Source organism: Nestor notabilis, unplaced genomic scaffold, assembly GCF_000696875.1.
Source record: "Nestor notabilis isolate BGI_N333 unplaced genomic scaffold, ASM69687v1 scaffold35211, whole genome shotgun sequence".
In the NCBI taxonomy this organism is placed as follows: Eukaryota; Metazoa; Chordata; class Aves; order Psittaciformes; family Psittacidae; genus Nestor; species Nestor notabilis.
The window spans coordinates 27,014-44,037 of NW_009913941.1; the positions used below are offsets into that span (position 1 = coordinate 27,014).

The 17,024-nt window shown below is 39.3% G+C and overlaps 1 protein-coding gene across 1 annotated transcript in view; it reads left to right on the forward strand.

Moving 5' to 3' along the window:
* The window catches only part of ARSJ (arylsulfatase family, member J), a gene marked incomplete at its 5' end in the record, with an annotated part of 40,383 nt that extends 27,007 nt beyond the window's left edge, over positions 1 to 13,376 (forward strand). Inside the window, one exon of the mRNA XM_010023423.1 lies at positions 11,969 to 13,376. Coding sequence (XP_010021725.1) covers positions 11,969 to 13,376 — 1,408 coding nt within the window. The remainder of the gene's footprint in view (positions 1 to 11,968) is intronic.
* Between the last annotated feature and the right edge of the window lie 3,648 nt (positions 13,377 to 17,024).

Sequence of the window (17,024 nt, forward strand, 5' to 3'; positions counted from 1 at the left end):
AAGAGGGGGAAGCCTCACAGAAGGCAACTGTACAGCGTTGATGGCATCAGTACATAGGTTACATGGATGTACGTAGGATTTGTTTAATATATTGAATGCATACAGCCCAAACTTTGTGTCTGTCCGATTTACACCTCCCTTATGCTTGTGCAACTCACTCCATTACATGGGTCATTCTTGTGGTATTTTGTCTGGGATCAAAATCACCTACTAACATCTTAAATAAGGCACTGTTTCATTAATATATTAACATTTTATAGCAAGTATTTTCTGTATGCTTTGTCTGGTTTTAGACATAATTGCTATACATGTAAGAGAGATCATTTCTAGATTTTAGTTGGACTAACTATGATTAGGCAGCTGTTTCCATTCACTCCCTATCTGATACTCCGTTTTATTTCCAAATCTGTTGCACTGTGGCCCCAGTTTCTGTTTTGAACACTTCTGCAATGCAAACAGCAAAGCAAGATGTGACTGAGGAGCAGTATAAATGAGAAATTACCTATTGTTGGAAAGGATTAGAGGGTGCAGCAGTGACATCCAAGATAGCATTACTTGTTTTGTTAAGCTGGATTTAGGAGGGAAATAAAGAAGCATTTATCCAAATCACTTCATTATTCAGTCGCATGAAGGCCTGGAAACAGACATGCTATTAACCTCCATCCCTTATTAACTCTAGTTTGTTCTTTTCCATTGTGTAGGGGACTGAAGGAAAGGGGAAAGTGTGGCAGGATGGTGGGAGGGGGCTTCGTAGTGCTCCCTACCCTGGTATCTTTCAACTATCAAATGTGTGGGCTGCTAATAATTGGCAAAAAAGAGAGCTTTCTGATTCATTGCACTCCTGCTCTGCATAGCAGCCTTACGCTTCTAGCCTTTGCCTAATTTGGACTGGGTGCACAGAATGCATTGGGATCTCCAGAAGGAGGAGAGAGCCCTATGAAGTACTAAGCTCCTGGCATTATGCTGGCTCACCACGATTGGAGGCAGCTGTGGGGGATTTTACTATTTGCTCCTCTTAAAAGAGACAGGTTGCAGTGAGCTGGGTACGGTGCTTGCTGAACTTCTGTTCCTTTTGAGTTCCAACATATGGAGCTATTAAGAGAGAAAGAAACTGATGGCCACTGCATTTAAGGATATGTGGGAAAGTAGTTCAAATTGTCTTCATACTTTTATTGCTTCACAGAAATTTGAAAATCCCTAAAGTAAGAAAAGCATCGTGCTCTAACTACAGACATTTTACTTTCCTTTTTATGCCATATTATACAGTATGTAATACCTCTGATTTATTAGTTAAAAATTGTCGCATAAATGACTGACAGCCCTAAAACTCTGCTCCCCACTCCTTTCTTCCTTTGCTACAAAAGCACACCTACATCTACATCCATGGCAGCAAAAGCATCTCATTTCCATGTTGAATCTCCCCTATGAATAAACAGAGATGTTTCATTTCTTCATGTTGTCAATCAGGAACCTTTCGTCTGGGATCCAGGTTAATAAAACACTTCATTATCTTAATCCGTAATTTCTTTGGGAACTGTGCCTTCAACCCCAGCCATTGTCTCAGTCAAAAATGGACTTGCATGTTGTGGTCAGCTCTGAAAAATGGATTTTAATACAGTGTTTTTCAAGTGAATTGGGAAGTAGAAAAGAAAATCCAGTAGTGCTATCAACAATCAGAATTTAATGAGGAAAGAGGATCTAGTTCAGTAGCCAGCAATACGTGACAGAATTCATACACAACTGCTGGTAATCACTGTAAATAAGCAGATAATTGCAAATAAGTAGATGCTTCTAAGTGCTGTGTTTAAATAAATCCAATTACAAAGTGGTTTTAGCATCATGGTGAGGCTCCTTTGCATCATGCCAGTGTTTTTTATCAGCAGACTTAAAAAGCCCGTTTTGAGCATTAGTTGTGTTGTACAACGGACATAGTACCATCACTGCTTAAAGGAGTGAGAAGCACAAAAGGCTAAGAAACAAATATGAAAGTGTCAGAAGGACAAAAGAATTAGAGGTCAGCTGAAGTGCTCAGGCTAAAAGTTATGCAGAACCCAGAAGAAAGTGTGTCTCTTGGCTCGCAGCCCTCTCTTTCAAGTCAAGGTTATTCCTTTCGCTAATGATTCAGTGCCACTGCTGTTGCCAGTAAATGTCAAACCAGAAAACTATCTATCTGTGGTGTTGAAAAGTCAAAATGTATTTTATTCTTCAGTCTGGATAAAGCTGTTCTTGGTACCATCAGGTCTGTCCTGGGAAAATTACTTCAGTTCTAGCAGAAGCTCTGGAGAGGCACAAAACAGGTTCTGGCTTGTGTCTGTACCAGGATACCTGTAGAGCCGATAGTGAAGGGCATGATTGTCTCGATGACAGGGGAAAAAAAAAATTGTAGTGTTAAAAATCTTGACCAGGAGGTGTCTGGGTGGGCATTGCAGTCTGTGTAAAGCTTGAAGTTACGTTGCTGAAGTGGATTAAGTGGATTGCGTGCCTCTCAGTTTCAGTTTCGAATCACAGTTTATCATTTACTATGCAACTGATGTGTCAGCAGTGCCAGTTACAAATGTCTAGAAATAACACAGAGCAAAAATTTATCTAAGAGTATTCAGTTAAAACTGATGGAATTGATCCTTCTAATTAAGTGGCTACGTACTGATTAAGGAGGGCTAGACTCTCTTCTCTCTTTGCTGTAATAGGTGCTTTGAGACAGTTGAGCTTAAGACTTACCATAGAGCAGGGTAAGAGGAATGTTATAAATACTAAAGAGAGATTGTCGCCAATACATTGTTCAGCATACTCTCAGTAATTTATCTGTAATTTTAAATTACAGTCTTAAAGACTAATCTAACGTTTCAAAAGAAATTAATGGCTTGTGATATGATACACTTAACTGTTTGGCTGCTACCTTAAGGACTGCTATCAAGTATGTCTTTTTTATGAAAGATGTCTTCTTATGAAAGGTAATCATATAATGAATATATTTCACATCCATTAGGTGCATTCACCAAATAAATTCTTCTCGTATAAAGATGAACTAATTTTCCCGAACTATCACAGAATTAAGATTTCAGCCCTGAGATTTTTAGCAGAATACTTCAACAACAGACAATGAAACCCTGTCTGTCAGAATGACTAGTCCAGGATGTTAGTAGTATCTGAGATGCTATTCTCTCCAGCACAGCAGTGAACACAGATTAAAATGAAGGCCAGTTTTACACACTGTCAATGCTCAGGAGTTACGTGCTGTAGCACAGAGAACAACAGCCTTCACAAACTGGTATGTGACGTGTCCCTTTTGTGACATGCTGGTCTCACTCCACCCTCATGCAGTGCTGCAGCAGAGGCTGCAGACCACTTTTTGAAGTACCCAAGGGGGAAATTCTTCCGCATGCCAATTTACAGCTTTTAGACTCCATTTATCTCATTTTCTTCTGTTTTCCTTCCTGTAAAAATAACTGCAGCAGGACTAAAAAAATCATCTCTTACTAAAGACTTGGTTTTGCTTTGCCATTTTCTTGCCTTAATTTCAGAGATATATGCACTGCTAGTCTGTTTATGGGTGCTTCTCTTCTTGGAGTGTCTCTCTGTCATACTCCAGAACTCAGAGCATTGCGTTTCTTTTCCTTGTACCATGTTGATTGAGTGTAATATCCGATGGGATCTATTTTTGCTGAGAGCCCAGAATTTGGTGGCAACATCTGGATTTGTGGTTGGCATGCAAAGTATTTAGTCAAATTGTTTTCATGTCACTTCCATGTAGACATGAAACCCAGAATGCTGATCATGCAATCACACATTTTACTTCCCTATTTATCTAAATAACATTCGGTGATAAAGTTGGAAATGTTGTTCTGTTTCCACAGCTGCAGCAAACGGGGAGCAAAGAAAATAACAGTTGCATGTACACATGTGCATTCCAGCTGCTGCTGACTCCCACTCCATTATCCTTTTTGCCCTCCCATTTGAGCAAATTGTCTTAATGGCAGGAAAAGTTAGGAGCAGATACACTGCCAGTTTAATAACTTTTTAAAAAAAATCAGAATTAGAGTTTGAAAATACTAATTACAGCTTAATTTGTGGGGTGATTTAAAGTTGAAGCTTCTGCTTGAGCTGCATTATGTGGTTTCTAGTTTTCCCTGCGCTAACAGCCCCTTGGAACCAGGGAGATTAACCCCAAGGACATGCAGATAAAGATTTTCTGTTTTTTTTTCTCTCCCAGCTTGGTTCCACACAACCTTTTTTTCCTTTCAAACTGGCAGCTCTAGTGACAACAGTTTCCTTCCTGCTGTTCACCAACCTCTGCCTCGCTCGTGGGGTGTATCAGCAGGAGTTGGGAAGATAAAAGGGAGAAGAGCTGGTGCATGTCCTTGAGGTGATGCAAAATTGGTCAGAATATAGAGCCACAAACAACATTTTCTGCCTTGGTTCTCCAGCTTTTGAGCAGCAGGGTCTGTCACAGCTTCTGAACGATCAAGCAGTTCACTGAAAGTTCCTCGGCTTCTTGCTCTGGGTAAATGTTTATTTTTGTTAATGTAACCGTGGGTGGCATTTGTAGGTGCTGTGTGATAAAAATGTATTTGTAAGGGCATTATTTAAATGTCCACATGTCAGGGCTTGCATGAGATCAGAATTTCCAAATGATTTTGAGGTTAATGCATCAGAATCCAAATGGCGTTTAGTTAAACCTCAGCTCCTGAAGGTCCTTGGAAAAAGATAAATAGAACCAAAAAAGTAACATTATTAACCCATGAATTAATCACTACCTAGGTTTTTTTCTTTTCCTGTATTTGATGGAAGAGTCTTAGCTGATTTAAAACCACCAAAAAAAAACAAACCAACCAAAAAAAACCCAAACCAAAAAACCAAAACCCAAAAAACTACCGCCCCCCAAAACCCCCTTGAAAGTAAATTCAGCAAGTTTCAGAATGTTTCAAGGGAAATGTTTGCAGTACCACTGTCCAAGTGACAAAATGGTAAATAATTTGTGTTAGACTTTTTATGTAAACACCTGGTTTAGAAATGGGTATTTTTCTGCTTTGATTTATAAGCACATAAAAATTCAAGGAATACAGCTGAAGATGAAATGAATGGGTATGTCTGCATGTGAAAACTTCAGTTTTCTTTCATGCGGGCCAGCACAGTGAAGTCTGCAAAGGTTTGAAATTCACATTTAGTCTTTAATGTTGCACTTGCTTCTCTGATCCATCTACATTCATAACCCCCCTTTCCACCTGCCAAATCTTAAATTTATAAGCTAAGAGATGAAAATGGTTAAATGATAGATTCACAGAGGGGGTTTTTTCTGTCATATGTTTAAGTTTGTCAGAAAACTTGAGCAGAGAAAATGTTCTGAGGGGCCTGTTCAGACTGACTTGGGATTCCCTGCCCATATACCTCCATTTCTTCTCCAAGAGAAGCTGTAAATCTAAGGCAATGACATGCACCCCAGTCTCATCCAAGTGTGTATTCAGTCAGTTGCGTTCAGTCAGTTGAATAGTTGGGACTCGGGACTATGGGGATCCTGCCTATTGCCAAAAATGGAGTCTTTGCCTCTCTCAAATGTCTAAAAAAAAATTAAGCAGTGTTGGTCAGGTTATGGCACAGTCATTTGCTTCAGCAGAGCTCGTCTGAACCCTCCAGCTGTGACTCTCATCCCTGTGAAGAACTGCCTGCATGCTCTGGTAATAAATCCTTGCTCCTCTTTTCTCTACAAGGAGTTTTATTCCTGGAAGTCATGCACCCACCATCTCAGAGAAGTGACTCCCTAGCTATAGTACCATTTACAAATAAATATATCAGTAAAAGTATTTCACATCTAATTCAAACACTACTGGGACAATATTGTAGATATGCAGAATATCTTTCCCACAGTCTTAAGCAGGTAGTAAAATAGGCAGCATAAGCCAATACATGCTTTCTATCCCAAAAAGGTATGCTTTGTGACAGGCCATGTTCTAATGCAGAAGGTATTTCCTTCCCTCCTTAGTGTTGTTTAGATCTGAAGAAAAAATGGTTAAAATACCAGGACAAAATGCTGCATGTCTGACTTGAGAGTTCCTTCCATACCTATAGCATAACTCGTGTTCATGGCACAAACTTTGATTGCTTACTTTGGTCCTGTTTCAGCCAACTACCTGGCTGAAATCACATTCTTACTTCAGCTGCATGTTAAACTGAAGCCTTAGCTGTAACTTTACTTTGGAACCAAGTGTCCGGAACTTAGGGCAGAAAAAAACCATTTCCTCCCATGCTGCTGCATAGCTGCTATTTTTGAAAGACAAACTTTAACTTCTATAGTGTAGGCTCAAGGCTCATTAGGATTTTTTTTCTGAGAAGACTATATTGCATGAAAACCAAAACTTTCATGCTAGCATTTAGAAAACACATCATGTGGAATACTACACAGTTGCCATAGATCATCAGTACTGAAGAAATGTGTTTAGAGTTTAGCTAGCTTAGTCTTGTTTAGAACAGATTCAAATTTGCTACCATGACAAATACTGAGATATTTGCTGCCTGCTTTTGCTCTTACGGAAGCATGGTAAGTGGAAGTTAGCAAAGGCGAGACTTGTCATCTGAATCTGAGTCAGGAAAAGACTGGAAATAAAAAAGACATGAAAATTTAGAAAACATTTTGCTTATCAGTAAGTTTATTCAGTATAGAATGAGACAGAAGCACTGTGGCTACAGGCTATCTGTGCTATACAGGACTATACAGGCTATACAGGAGAGATGACTGCTTTGTAGCACTTCCTGTTGGGCTGTGATAGGTTTATCTGCATTTCATTTAAATCACCTTAGCTCTATCCTCTGCCCCAGTGGCTCCTGTATCAACGTGTTCCTTTTCCAGCCTCACTCCCTTATTTTAGTTTTTAAAACCTTAGCAGATTCCACACAAAACATTTAGTTTTATGGCTAGTATTTCTGATCCAAATCATTTTTGTGTGATTCTTTCATGTTGGTCTGTGTCTGATCAGGAACTGTGCAACTCTATGCCTTGCGCTTCACCAGCCTGTTTGGAGGGCTGAAAGCAGAAGAGCCTCCAGTCAGCTGCTTCTTGCCTCTCAAACATCTTACAGAGCCCAAACCAGCTTTAAGGTAAATGAGAGTAAACATATCTCCCCAGAGTAACAGCTTTTCCAAATGTTGAGGGTTTGTGGGCTCCATGCTAAAGCCTCAGTCCCCTATAAAGAAGTCTTTATGATCTCTATTTTCTCTTATGGATCATTGAGTCCAGCTTCTAATGATTTGCTGGTGGCAAGTGGGATGTTGGGGTTTTATTTTTTCACCCCACTAGCTGGGACCTCTGAGGACTCAAACCTCCAGGCAAAAAGCGTCACTGATTTTTATGTTCTTTACTCATCTGGAATAGCTGTATTTCAAGCTGTTGTGTTACACAGTTTCAGGTAAGGTATCAAAGGCTGTTCTTCAGCAGTCCCTTTAGCCTGCTTTATTGACTGGTATCTACTTATTGTATTTGAATATTTTTAACAAGGAGATGCATAATTGTTAGTAACGATCCCTTTAATTCATGTAACATGCATAACCTCAGTGCTATCAGTCTGCTTGCAACTCCTTCTAGCAGAAGTTTTTTTTAATTTATTTAAAATAGTCTTTTGTACATCCTAGGCTAGAGGTTATTATTTTAAAAACGGGTTTATTTTTTTTTTACATATCCTGAACTCTGTAAGCATAACAAAAATACATTTTCCCGCGTTCTACTAGAACTGTGCCAGCAAAAGTTCCCGAAATTAGAAACTTCAAACTGCGAGTTTTTGTTAATCTTCAGTAAGCCTTAAAAGAATCTCAGTTTGAAGACAATTAGTGCAGTATTTTAAAATGATGAAAGCTTAAAGTCAATAGTTCTGTACAGGCACATTACAAAATTAAAAACACCCCAGCCTCTTGCTCAGTGCAGAATCCACCCTGAAGTTAAGGGGGAAAATAATAGAAAACTCCTTAGGGGATTTTTTTTTAAGGAGAACTGTTTTGGCCTGCGTATGTTTGAGACTGCATAAGCACCATGGGGATGTGAGGTATGCCAGGTGAATCTCTTCTACTACACAGACCTTCAGTCTTGCTCTCTGCTTCAGGGGAATAGTAGTGAAAATGCGCAAAGATTACTGTCATTGATCCACTTGTCTACTTTGGTTTTCTCTCCAGATGAGAACTGGGAAACTCTTTAGCTTCACAAAGGACGTCAGAAGGGGGAAATTAAGCCTCCAAATATTAATGCATTCCTCAAGCTCAGGTCAAATTGACTTTGATGTGCCCATGGTGATTTACATCCACAAAGATTCTGGCACTTGAATGTGCATTTGACTTTTAACAACTTAATGGTCTCTGCACCTTGAGACTGAAAGTGGAATAACATAAAAGCCACTGGCTTAGCTTTGTGTCTTTCTAGATTAAAACAGGAAGGGCAATCATATTGGAATGCAGTATCGTGAGCTCATACTCAGGATAGAGGATTTATTTGATTGTTTATTTTAAGAATTCTCTGAAATCTTTTTCTCAGCACCCAAGAAGCAAAGGCCCTATGAAGTCGTCAAGATACTCCCACTGGGAGTCTGTTTGCTTTCAAGTTTCCACCACAAACAAGTAAACAAAGCGGTGTAACAGTCAACTAGTATTGAACGGCTGGAACAGTAATCAGTGATTTTACTATAAAATCTGAGCACCATCTGCACTAGTACAATAGAAATAAAAAGTAGGAAATGTGCAAAGAGGAGCCATCCCCATGTAGTGACCATAAATTAATTTTCAATATGCATATGATTAGCTGAACATTTCACATAAATTTTACTTAGTTCCTTGCTCTCTAAGTCCCATATTTCCTGTGTCTAATAGAAACAGCCACAATCTAGAAAATTGGAGGGGCAAGAAGAAAGAGAGCATAGTACATGTGTATAAAGTATTCACAGGTCTTGAACCTCTATACTTTGTACAGAATATTATCAGTCTATTACCTTTCTGTGAACACTGTCCATAAAGGTCGAAGTCCAAACTATGACATTAGATTCTGTGGCCTGTCAGCATTTGCTTATATTTAACTGGTTACTCGTGTTGTAATTATAATGAATTCCAGACTATTCATGATCATAACTTGCTTTCTGTATTTGGAATTAAATTCAACCAGTTCATTTTAAAGAATTAGCTAATGTTGTGGTGGAAAGCAATGAAATCGATAGAACGTAGTTCACAGACATTTCATGGCAGTTAGTGAGCTCATGAGTTTATCTTCTAGAGGACTGCCCCCAAATCAGCATCTGCCTCTTATTTCCTTTGTGTTTTTTCAGGTTTTTTTTTTTTCTCTTGCACAGTCTAAATACAGTTTCAAAACAGTAATCTTGAGACAGTTTTCCTATTGTTATTGATGCCATTTAGTTCCATATAATCACTGTCTTTTGCTCTCATTTTACTTTGTTTTCCCATGAATGGTCTGCAAGTCCTCTGAAAGCAAAAGACTTTCACTGAAAAAGCAATATTGGCACATAATGGATCAATTAGGAAAGCATATGGCACAGCAGAGTGAACAGATCTTGACCATTTTGTAATAGTGGAGAATATTCGGATAATTACAGGTTGATATTTCTTTGAAACATTTCTCCAGCTGAAGTATTTTTACTTTAAATTGGTTATTTTGCAGATCCCTTTTTACACGTCTAAATATCTATCTAGTACCTATTTGTGTACATAGATGCATATTGAGAAGCATAGCTATGCCATAAATAACATATGCACACAAATATGGGAAACACACCAAAGTCTCCTGCAAAAAGACAGCAGCAGGGACCTGACACAGGACTGCTCTGTGTGTGTTGTAACCAGCATATTGAGGGCACTGCCAAAAGAAAATGCATTGCTGTATGCCAGATATTTTCCTAAGAATATCATCTATAACTGAGGCTAATTCTTGATATTTTTTGGTACGCTATTTGTCAGATTAGCTGTGTAGGAATTTCATGCTTGGCTAAATAATTGAAAAGCCCAAGGTGGAGAATTTGCCTGTTGTTTATGAACTCTTTATGAGAATTAGCTTTGTATGAATACCATACTTTGTGTGGGCATTGTCAAGAGGCAAATTGGTTTGCAATGTGTCAGAAATTCTGTTGCCTCTTCCCCCCAGGCTTAGGTTCTGTGTCAAGAAGGGTGGAAGGATCTCTACTGCAACAGCATCGCTTTAGAGAAAATTCTGACTTCCAGCAAAATGGCTTATCAGGGGAGAAGCTGTCCAGCTGGGATTGGGGTTGATCTCAAGATAGAGGAATCTGTCAACATTTGGGAAAGCAGAAGCTGTTTACTAAAATAGCAGGGTGGAGGCAAGGACTTCTTCAGTTGGATCAAATAAGGGGAATTCACTGAAAGAGTTGAAAAAGGCGGAGGAAAGAGAAGGAGAAGGAAATGAAATGTCTTGGGAACATTGTTCTCTGAGGACTCTCAAAGATGGAGTGAACTGAAGTATGGGGCATTGCCGTAGTCAGTGTGGTTTCTGTATTGAAACTTACCTGTTCTAAAAGACAAGGCTTATACTTGTATCATGGGAAACGTGGGTATTTCTGTGTGCATGGCGCTTCTTTTTCAAAAGCCAAGTGTAGATCCCAGAAGACCTGAATTTTGAGAGTATGCTTTAACTACTGCAGTACCTCCTGTCAGCAACAGCATGTGATTTTTGGGACAATTGGATGGCAGGGCTCCAGATCCACAAGCTGGTAACAGAAAGAATGCTCTGCAAAAGTGCCAGAGAGACAAAGTAAAGCAGCAGTGCTGCGGTGTATTTGGTACACGCTAGCTTAAAGCAGAGGAGTGTGACACCCAAGGCTTCTGCAATTAATTAGTTAGACTAGAGCTTCTGTTCTGTGGAACTAAGTTCAAGACTAGAATGGGAGTTACAGAGTTTTTACAGATTGGCAGACATTAAAGACATCTCTGGTGCCTTCTAAGATCTTGGCCAGGAAGACATCATATAAAAGCAGACTTCAAGTTATTTATGGGCAGGCAGAGTCTAATGCTTTTAATTTTCTAGATAGCTCAGGAGGCCAGTCAGATTGGCAGTGCTAGCAGAATGTGTCAGGAAGCCCCAACTCCTACTGCCACAAATGAATAAAGGAAGTGGTTTTGAGGAAGATTCACGGTGTTGGTGGACCTGGCTGTTCTATTCATGCCTCAAGCTCAGGGAGAGATCTTCTTTGGTTTACACTGTGCTGTTAGATTTTAATTTTTAATGTCAAGCTCATTTAAATGGATTTGTCCTTGATTTTTGATACATACTACTGCCCATGCTGAATTCATTTTCTAATCATATGGAGGCCATATGTATTCTTTACACATAGACTGTACTGCACTGCACTGCACTGCAGAATTTATTATACTGTCCTTTAAATATACTGCCGCTACATGCTCAAAATCCAGCATATCTATATGCTGTAGATATGTTTACCACGAGCAAATTATGAGGCAGTGAAAAAATTGTATTTATTCACAATGCAATCATTCTGCTTTCTGAGGTTTTTATCATACGGAAGGGATGCCATCAAGGTCTATGAGTTTGACCACTACCTATAAATAGTAGTGCCCAAATAATGGTTCCCAGGCAGCACATTGCCTCTGAGATCCTTTGATATTGCTCACAGCTACAAGGAAATTAAAACGTTAAAAATGGGGCCAGCAGGGAGAGAAGTGTGTGATGCTGCTCTGTCGTGTTTCTTCCTCGGTATTGTTGCCCACTGGCCAAGGAGGTGGGGGAACAGCTCTTAAACATGTGTGAAGAGAAACAGATACCAGTCTCCTGTTTCAGCAGGTCTAATAGTATGACCCTGTTAGTTTTTGACATATGGACTTCAAAATATTTCCAGAGAAAACTGCTGCATGCATAGGAATATTTTCTGTTAGTTGTGCACATGGGTGTCCGTGCATAAGGAGGATCTGAGCATTTCCCCCCACCACAACCTAATGCCTGTCTCCTCTCTTTCTCTAGGTACCAGATACACACCGGCCTCCAGCACTCCATTATACGGCCAACGCAGCCCAACTGCTTACCTCTGGATAACGTCACGCTACCTCAGAAGCTGAAGGAGGTTGGTTATTCGACGCACATGGTTGGCAAATGGCACTTGGGGTTTTATCGCAGAGAATGCATGCCCACGCAGAGAGGGTTTGACACGTTCTTCGGCTCCCTCTTAGGCAGTGGCGACTATTACACCCACTTCAAATGTGACAGCCCTGGGATATGTGGCTATGACCTGTATGAGAATGACAACGCAGCTTGGGATCACGACAACGGCATCTACTCCACACAGATGTACACACAGAAAGTACAACAAATCTTAGCTTCTCATAACCCCAGGAGACCTATATTCCTCTATATTGCTTACCAAGCTGTTCATTCGCCTTTGCAGGCACCAGGCAAGTATTTTGAACATTATCGGTCGATAAATAACATCAATAGGCGAAGATACGCTGCAATGCTGGCTTGTTTAGATGAAGCCATAAACAACGTAACCCTTGCTTTAAAGCAGTATGGCTACTATGAGAATAGCATCATCATATATTCTTCAGATAATGGTGGGCAGCCAATGGCTGGAGGAAGCAACTGGCCACTCCGAGGAAGCAAAGGGACCTATTGGGAAGGAGGGATCCGTGCTGTTGGGTTTGTCCATAGTCCCCTTCTGAAAAACAAAGGGTCTGTTTGTAAGGAGCTTGTGCACATCACAGACTGGTTCCCCACTTTGATCACCCTGGCAGAAGGGCAGATCGATGAAGATATCCAGCTGGATGGTTATGATATATGGGAAACCATTAGTGAAGGCAGACGTTCTCCACGGGTAGACATCCTGCACAACATTGACCCAATTTACACCAAAGCCAAAAATGGGTCCTGGGCAGCTGGCTATGGGATCTGGAACACTGCGATTCAGTCTGCCATCAGAGTGAATCATTGGAAACTACTGACGGGAAATCCAGGATACAGCGACTGGGTACCTCCACAGGCCTTCAGTAACGCGGGCCCCAACCGCTGGCACAACGAACGCGTTTCTTGGTCAGCTGGCAAAACGGTGTGGCTCTTCAACATCACCGCTGATCCGTATGAACGAGTGGACCTCTCTACAAGGTATCCAGATGTAGTGAAGCAGTTGCTGCGGAGGCTTTCACAGTTCAATAAGACGGCAGTTCCCGTTCGATACCCACCGAAGGACCCTCGGAGTAACCCAAAGCTGAATGGAGGAGTCTGGGGTCCATGGTTTAAGGAGGATGAGAAGAAAAAGAAAGCTGATAAAAGTAAAGGTGTGAATAAGCAAAAGAAGAACAAGAACAAGAACAAGAAAAAAGCAAATCAGAAGAAAGGACAATCATTACATTGCCGTTCACGTCTTGCTGGTGGATAGACTCTAAGTCAGCTTAGCCAAACTTCTTGAACTTCTTACAGAATATAGTAGAAATGCTAGCTCTGCACTACGGATGAAGGTTGTCATCTTTAATTTTGTTCTCTGATTTCACCAGCACAGGATATCTCAACACTTTGCCTTGAGCGTACGTACACGTCCACATGACAAACTTTCTCCTCTACAGGATGAGTGGTGCTTGCCCATCACAGCTACATTCCAGATAACAATGACAGTAACAGCTCATTTCTGCAAACTGATTTTTGATGAACAAATGGCAGTTTCTTGCCTAAATTAGTTGGGATATTTGGAGAGTATGGAGTTGTTAATGGCAGATGTTCTCCAATTGACAGATGATTCATAGAGAGAAAGGGAAAACAAAACTTGAGAACCTCTGTGGGTCAGAAAGCGTTAGTCACCAAGCCGTGACCTTCTTTGATACAATACAGCAAAAACCTGAAGCCACCAGAGTAACTTTTTGGAGGTGCTGGAGAGGGGGCCATGGTGGGAGGAAAGCTGCTTTGAATGAGACTTTGCCTTACATAAATCAGAAATATTTTTTAAATGTCCTAGATGTTCTAAGCTTCCCCCATTTGTAGTAAAACCAGAAGGCTGTTATTTAACACACATGAACAGGTAGCACATGCCATGTATAATTTATTATACGCATAGAGAACAACACGTCACCAAAGTGAATGTAATATTTAAACAGTTTAAGATAACTATACAGCAATATGTAAAAGACATAATTTATTTTACAGCACAATACTTATTTCTCCTCCATTAAAACTTTAATTACTGGCTGATGCAAGGTACCCCTTTGGGTGCTAGGGTTGTTTCGTATTTTTCCCTTTTATTTTTAATTTTATTTCCACTCTTATAATTCAGAGATTTTATTTAAGAGATCCATATCCTCAGAGTACTGTAAAACAAGAAAATACTGTATACACTGCTAGGACGAGAAAGGAGAATGATTCAGGTGCATCATTTCATTATGTATTTGCCTCCAATTATTTTGAATGTAACAAAGTGATTATTTAATTTAGTAGTCACATGAATATTGTTCGGTTTCTGTACAGAAGCTAGGCCATCTTCATGTTTGGGGGAAAATTCTACTTTAAACGTTTTATTTATGTATCTATTAAAATAGTTTATTTTTATGGCATTCATAAAAGTAACCTGCCTCTTCTTTTTTTTTTTTGTTTTTTTTGTTGGGTTTTTTTTGCATAAAATACAACAATTCTGTTCTTGTTTATTTTAAATACTCATATTTTAAAAAAACTCGTTTTAAAAACTCAGTGAGCTTTTTTTATTACTATTATTTTTGGTTCAGGGATGATATTTTATGCCATTTCGCTTCTGAAACAGAATTTCTTCTTCCAATATGTACATCATTTGAGACACAGTTCAAACTTTGGCCTTTTCCAAGGTGTCTGCGTGGATGATTAATGGCTGTACTGACTGCATATTCTTGGTGATCTGTGATAACTGATACAATGCATACACACGTATAGGTTTCAAGATAAATTATGTTAAGTAAAATAAATCGATGATTCATTTGTTCAATAGCTATAACATTTTGGTAAAATTTAAAATAAGGCTGCTTTTCAACTACCTCTCACTTGACTCAGAAGTCACATTTATATAAATGGATTAGAGTTGGAAAATTAAACATTCATAAAATCAGTGCATGCTAAAATCTGAATCATGTCCAACGCTCCAACATCGCCTGACCTTTTTTAAAAAGAACCTAACTGCAGACATATACTGCCAAACTCTATTAATTTGCATGTTTTCACCTCTCAAGCAGAATAAAGCCGTTACTAACAAAAACTTAGAAACAACACTTTGTCATATTTTAGAATTACTTTCGTAATGAATATTCTGGGGAGAACATAGAAATGGACTCCTCGGAGTTACCTATAAATAATAATTCTTAAAAGATGATTTGTATCTGCATAAGTGTTTAATATTCACTGTTATTTTTCATACTGTGTGGTCCTTAAGACAACTAATTAATTTTCTTAGAAATCTGTCTAGCTTTAAGATTCAGACTATTCAATGAGTAACCAGTAACTCAAATGTTCTCTGATTTCTCACTTTTTTTTTTTTCTTAAAATGTAGCATTGATGTCCTTAAAGGAAATACTAATAACTATACTCAAAAATGTGATATATAAAATTCACATCTTTGAGAAAATACATGTCTGGTTTGCCTTGGAGGAAAAGTGAGACTTTTTAAGTTAGCCTGGATCAGCTATCAAGACACAGGCATATGTACAAATGGGAAAAAGATAGAAATTATGAGCTCTTATGATGTACCTTTCCAGTTTAGGAAAGAATCTACATTTTGGTACTAAACATGAGGAGAGAAATGAAGGAAGTAGGAACTGGTTTTGAAACATTGTACTGTCTAGTTCACAGCTTAATGCATCAATCACTGTATTTATGTTTAAAATACCTCTGTGTTGCACACTGAGCATTCACTTTCTGTTTCAGCATTAGAAAGAACTAGTAAGCTTTCTGACTTTCCAAGATCATTTTAAAAAATGCCAAAATCAGAAGTGTAAGGTAAACTGGCCATAAAGAAGGACTATGATATTTTAATTTATTTTGGCATAATAGAAAAAAGGTGCTGTGATAAAGTGTTATCCTCATAGAGTCAATAATCACCCTTTTCCATGAAAGTTTTATGGTTGCTTTGGCTTTTATTGGATGGAAGCGACCAGACGGCATTATTCTCTGACAGCATTTTGTTCTGTAGTAATTTGTGTCTGTCCCCTCTCTGGTGAGATGGGAGTCCTTGAAAGCTATTGATGCAGAGCAGAGCAGCGGATCGGTTCTAGCATGCCCGTATATTAAATAGATGTGCCATGAGAGTGTTTGTAGAGTACACAATGGGAGCAGGTTTTGTAAGGCTGCAGTGACTTTTGGTTAGGCTGGTTCCCTTGAAATTAATGCTTTGATCTGGTACAGGGCAAAAGTTGGATTTAGAGGGGATTAGAAAACAGACACAATTTAGAAGCTTTTAGGAATGTTTTGCTGAAAACAAAATCCTGATGATTTTGATGATGCTGATGTGAAAAAAACATGTTGCACTTTTCCTGTCTACTCTCAGGCAATACTTCTTTTTTTCACTCCAACACCACGATGGTCTCTAGATTTTGGTGATACCATGTAGCTCTCAAACCTGATTTTCTGTTTACAGAGCTGTAAGAAGTTCATACACTCTCACAGCAGGATTTCACAGGTTAGTTATGTCTCAGAATGTGTTACGTGCTGGGTGTCAGGGAAGGTATGAGAAGTAAACACAGCAAACAGTTCAAAACTGGCTACCAGACGTACTGAAACCACAGTCCTGTGCTATGAGGAGAACCAACTGTCCTCCTAATAGCTGGGCAGACCTAGTGAGAGACTTCTAATCACTTGTCTCAGGCAGATGTATGTGTGCAAAGTCATACTTGAATACCAATTGATATTTGGTGTAAGTCAGTAATTGGTCTCTCCACCCATGTTTTTTAAGACATCTAGAAAAAGACTGGGTGGTGGAAGGGAAGGCAAGGGGGAATTCACTTACTATTTTTAAGTTGTCTTAAGCCTTCTATTCTCCACATGCTATATGGGTATGAGAAAAAGGCAGGTCTGATTGTAA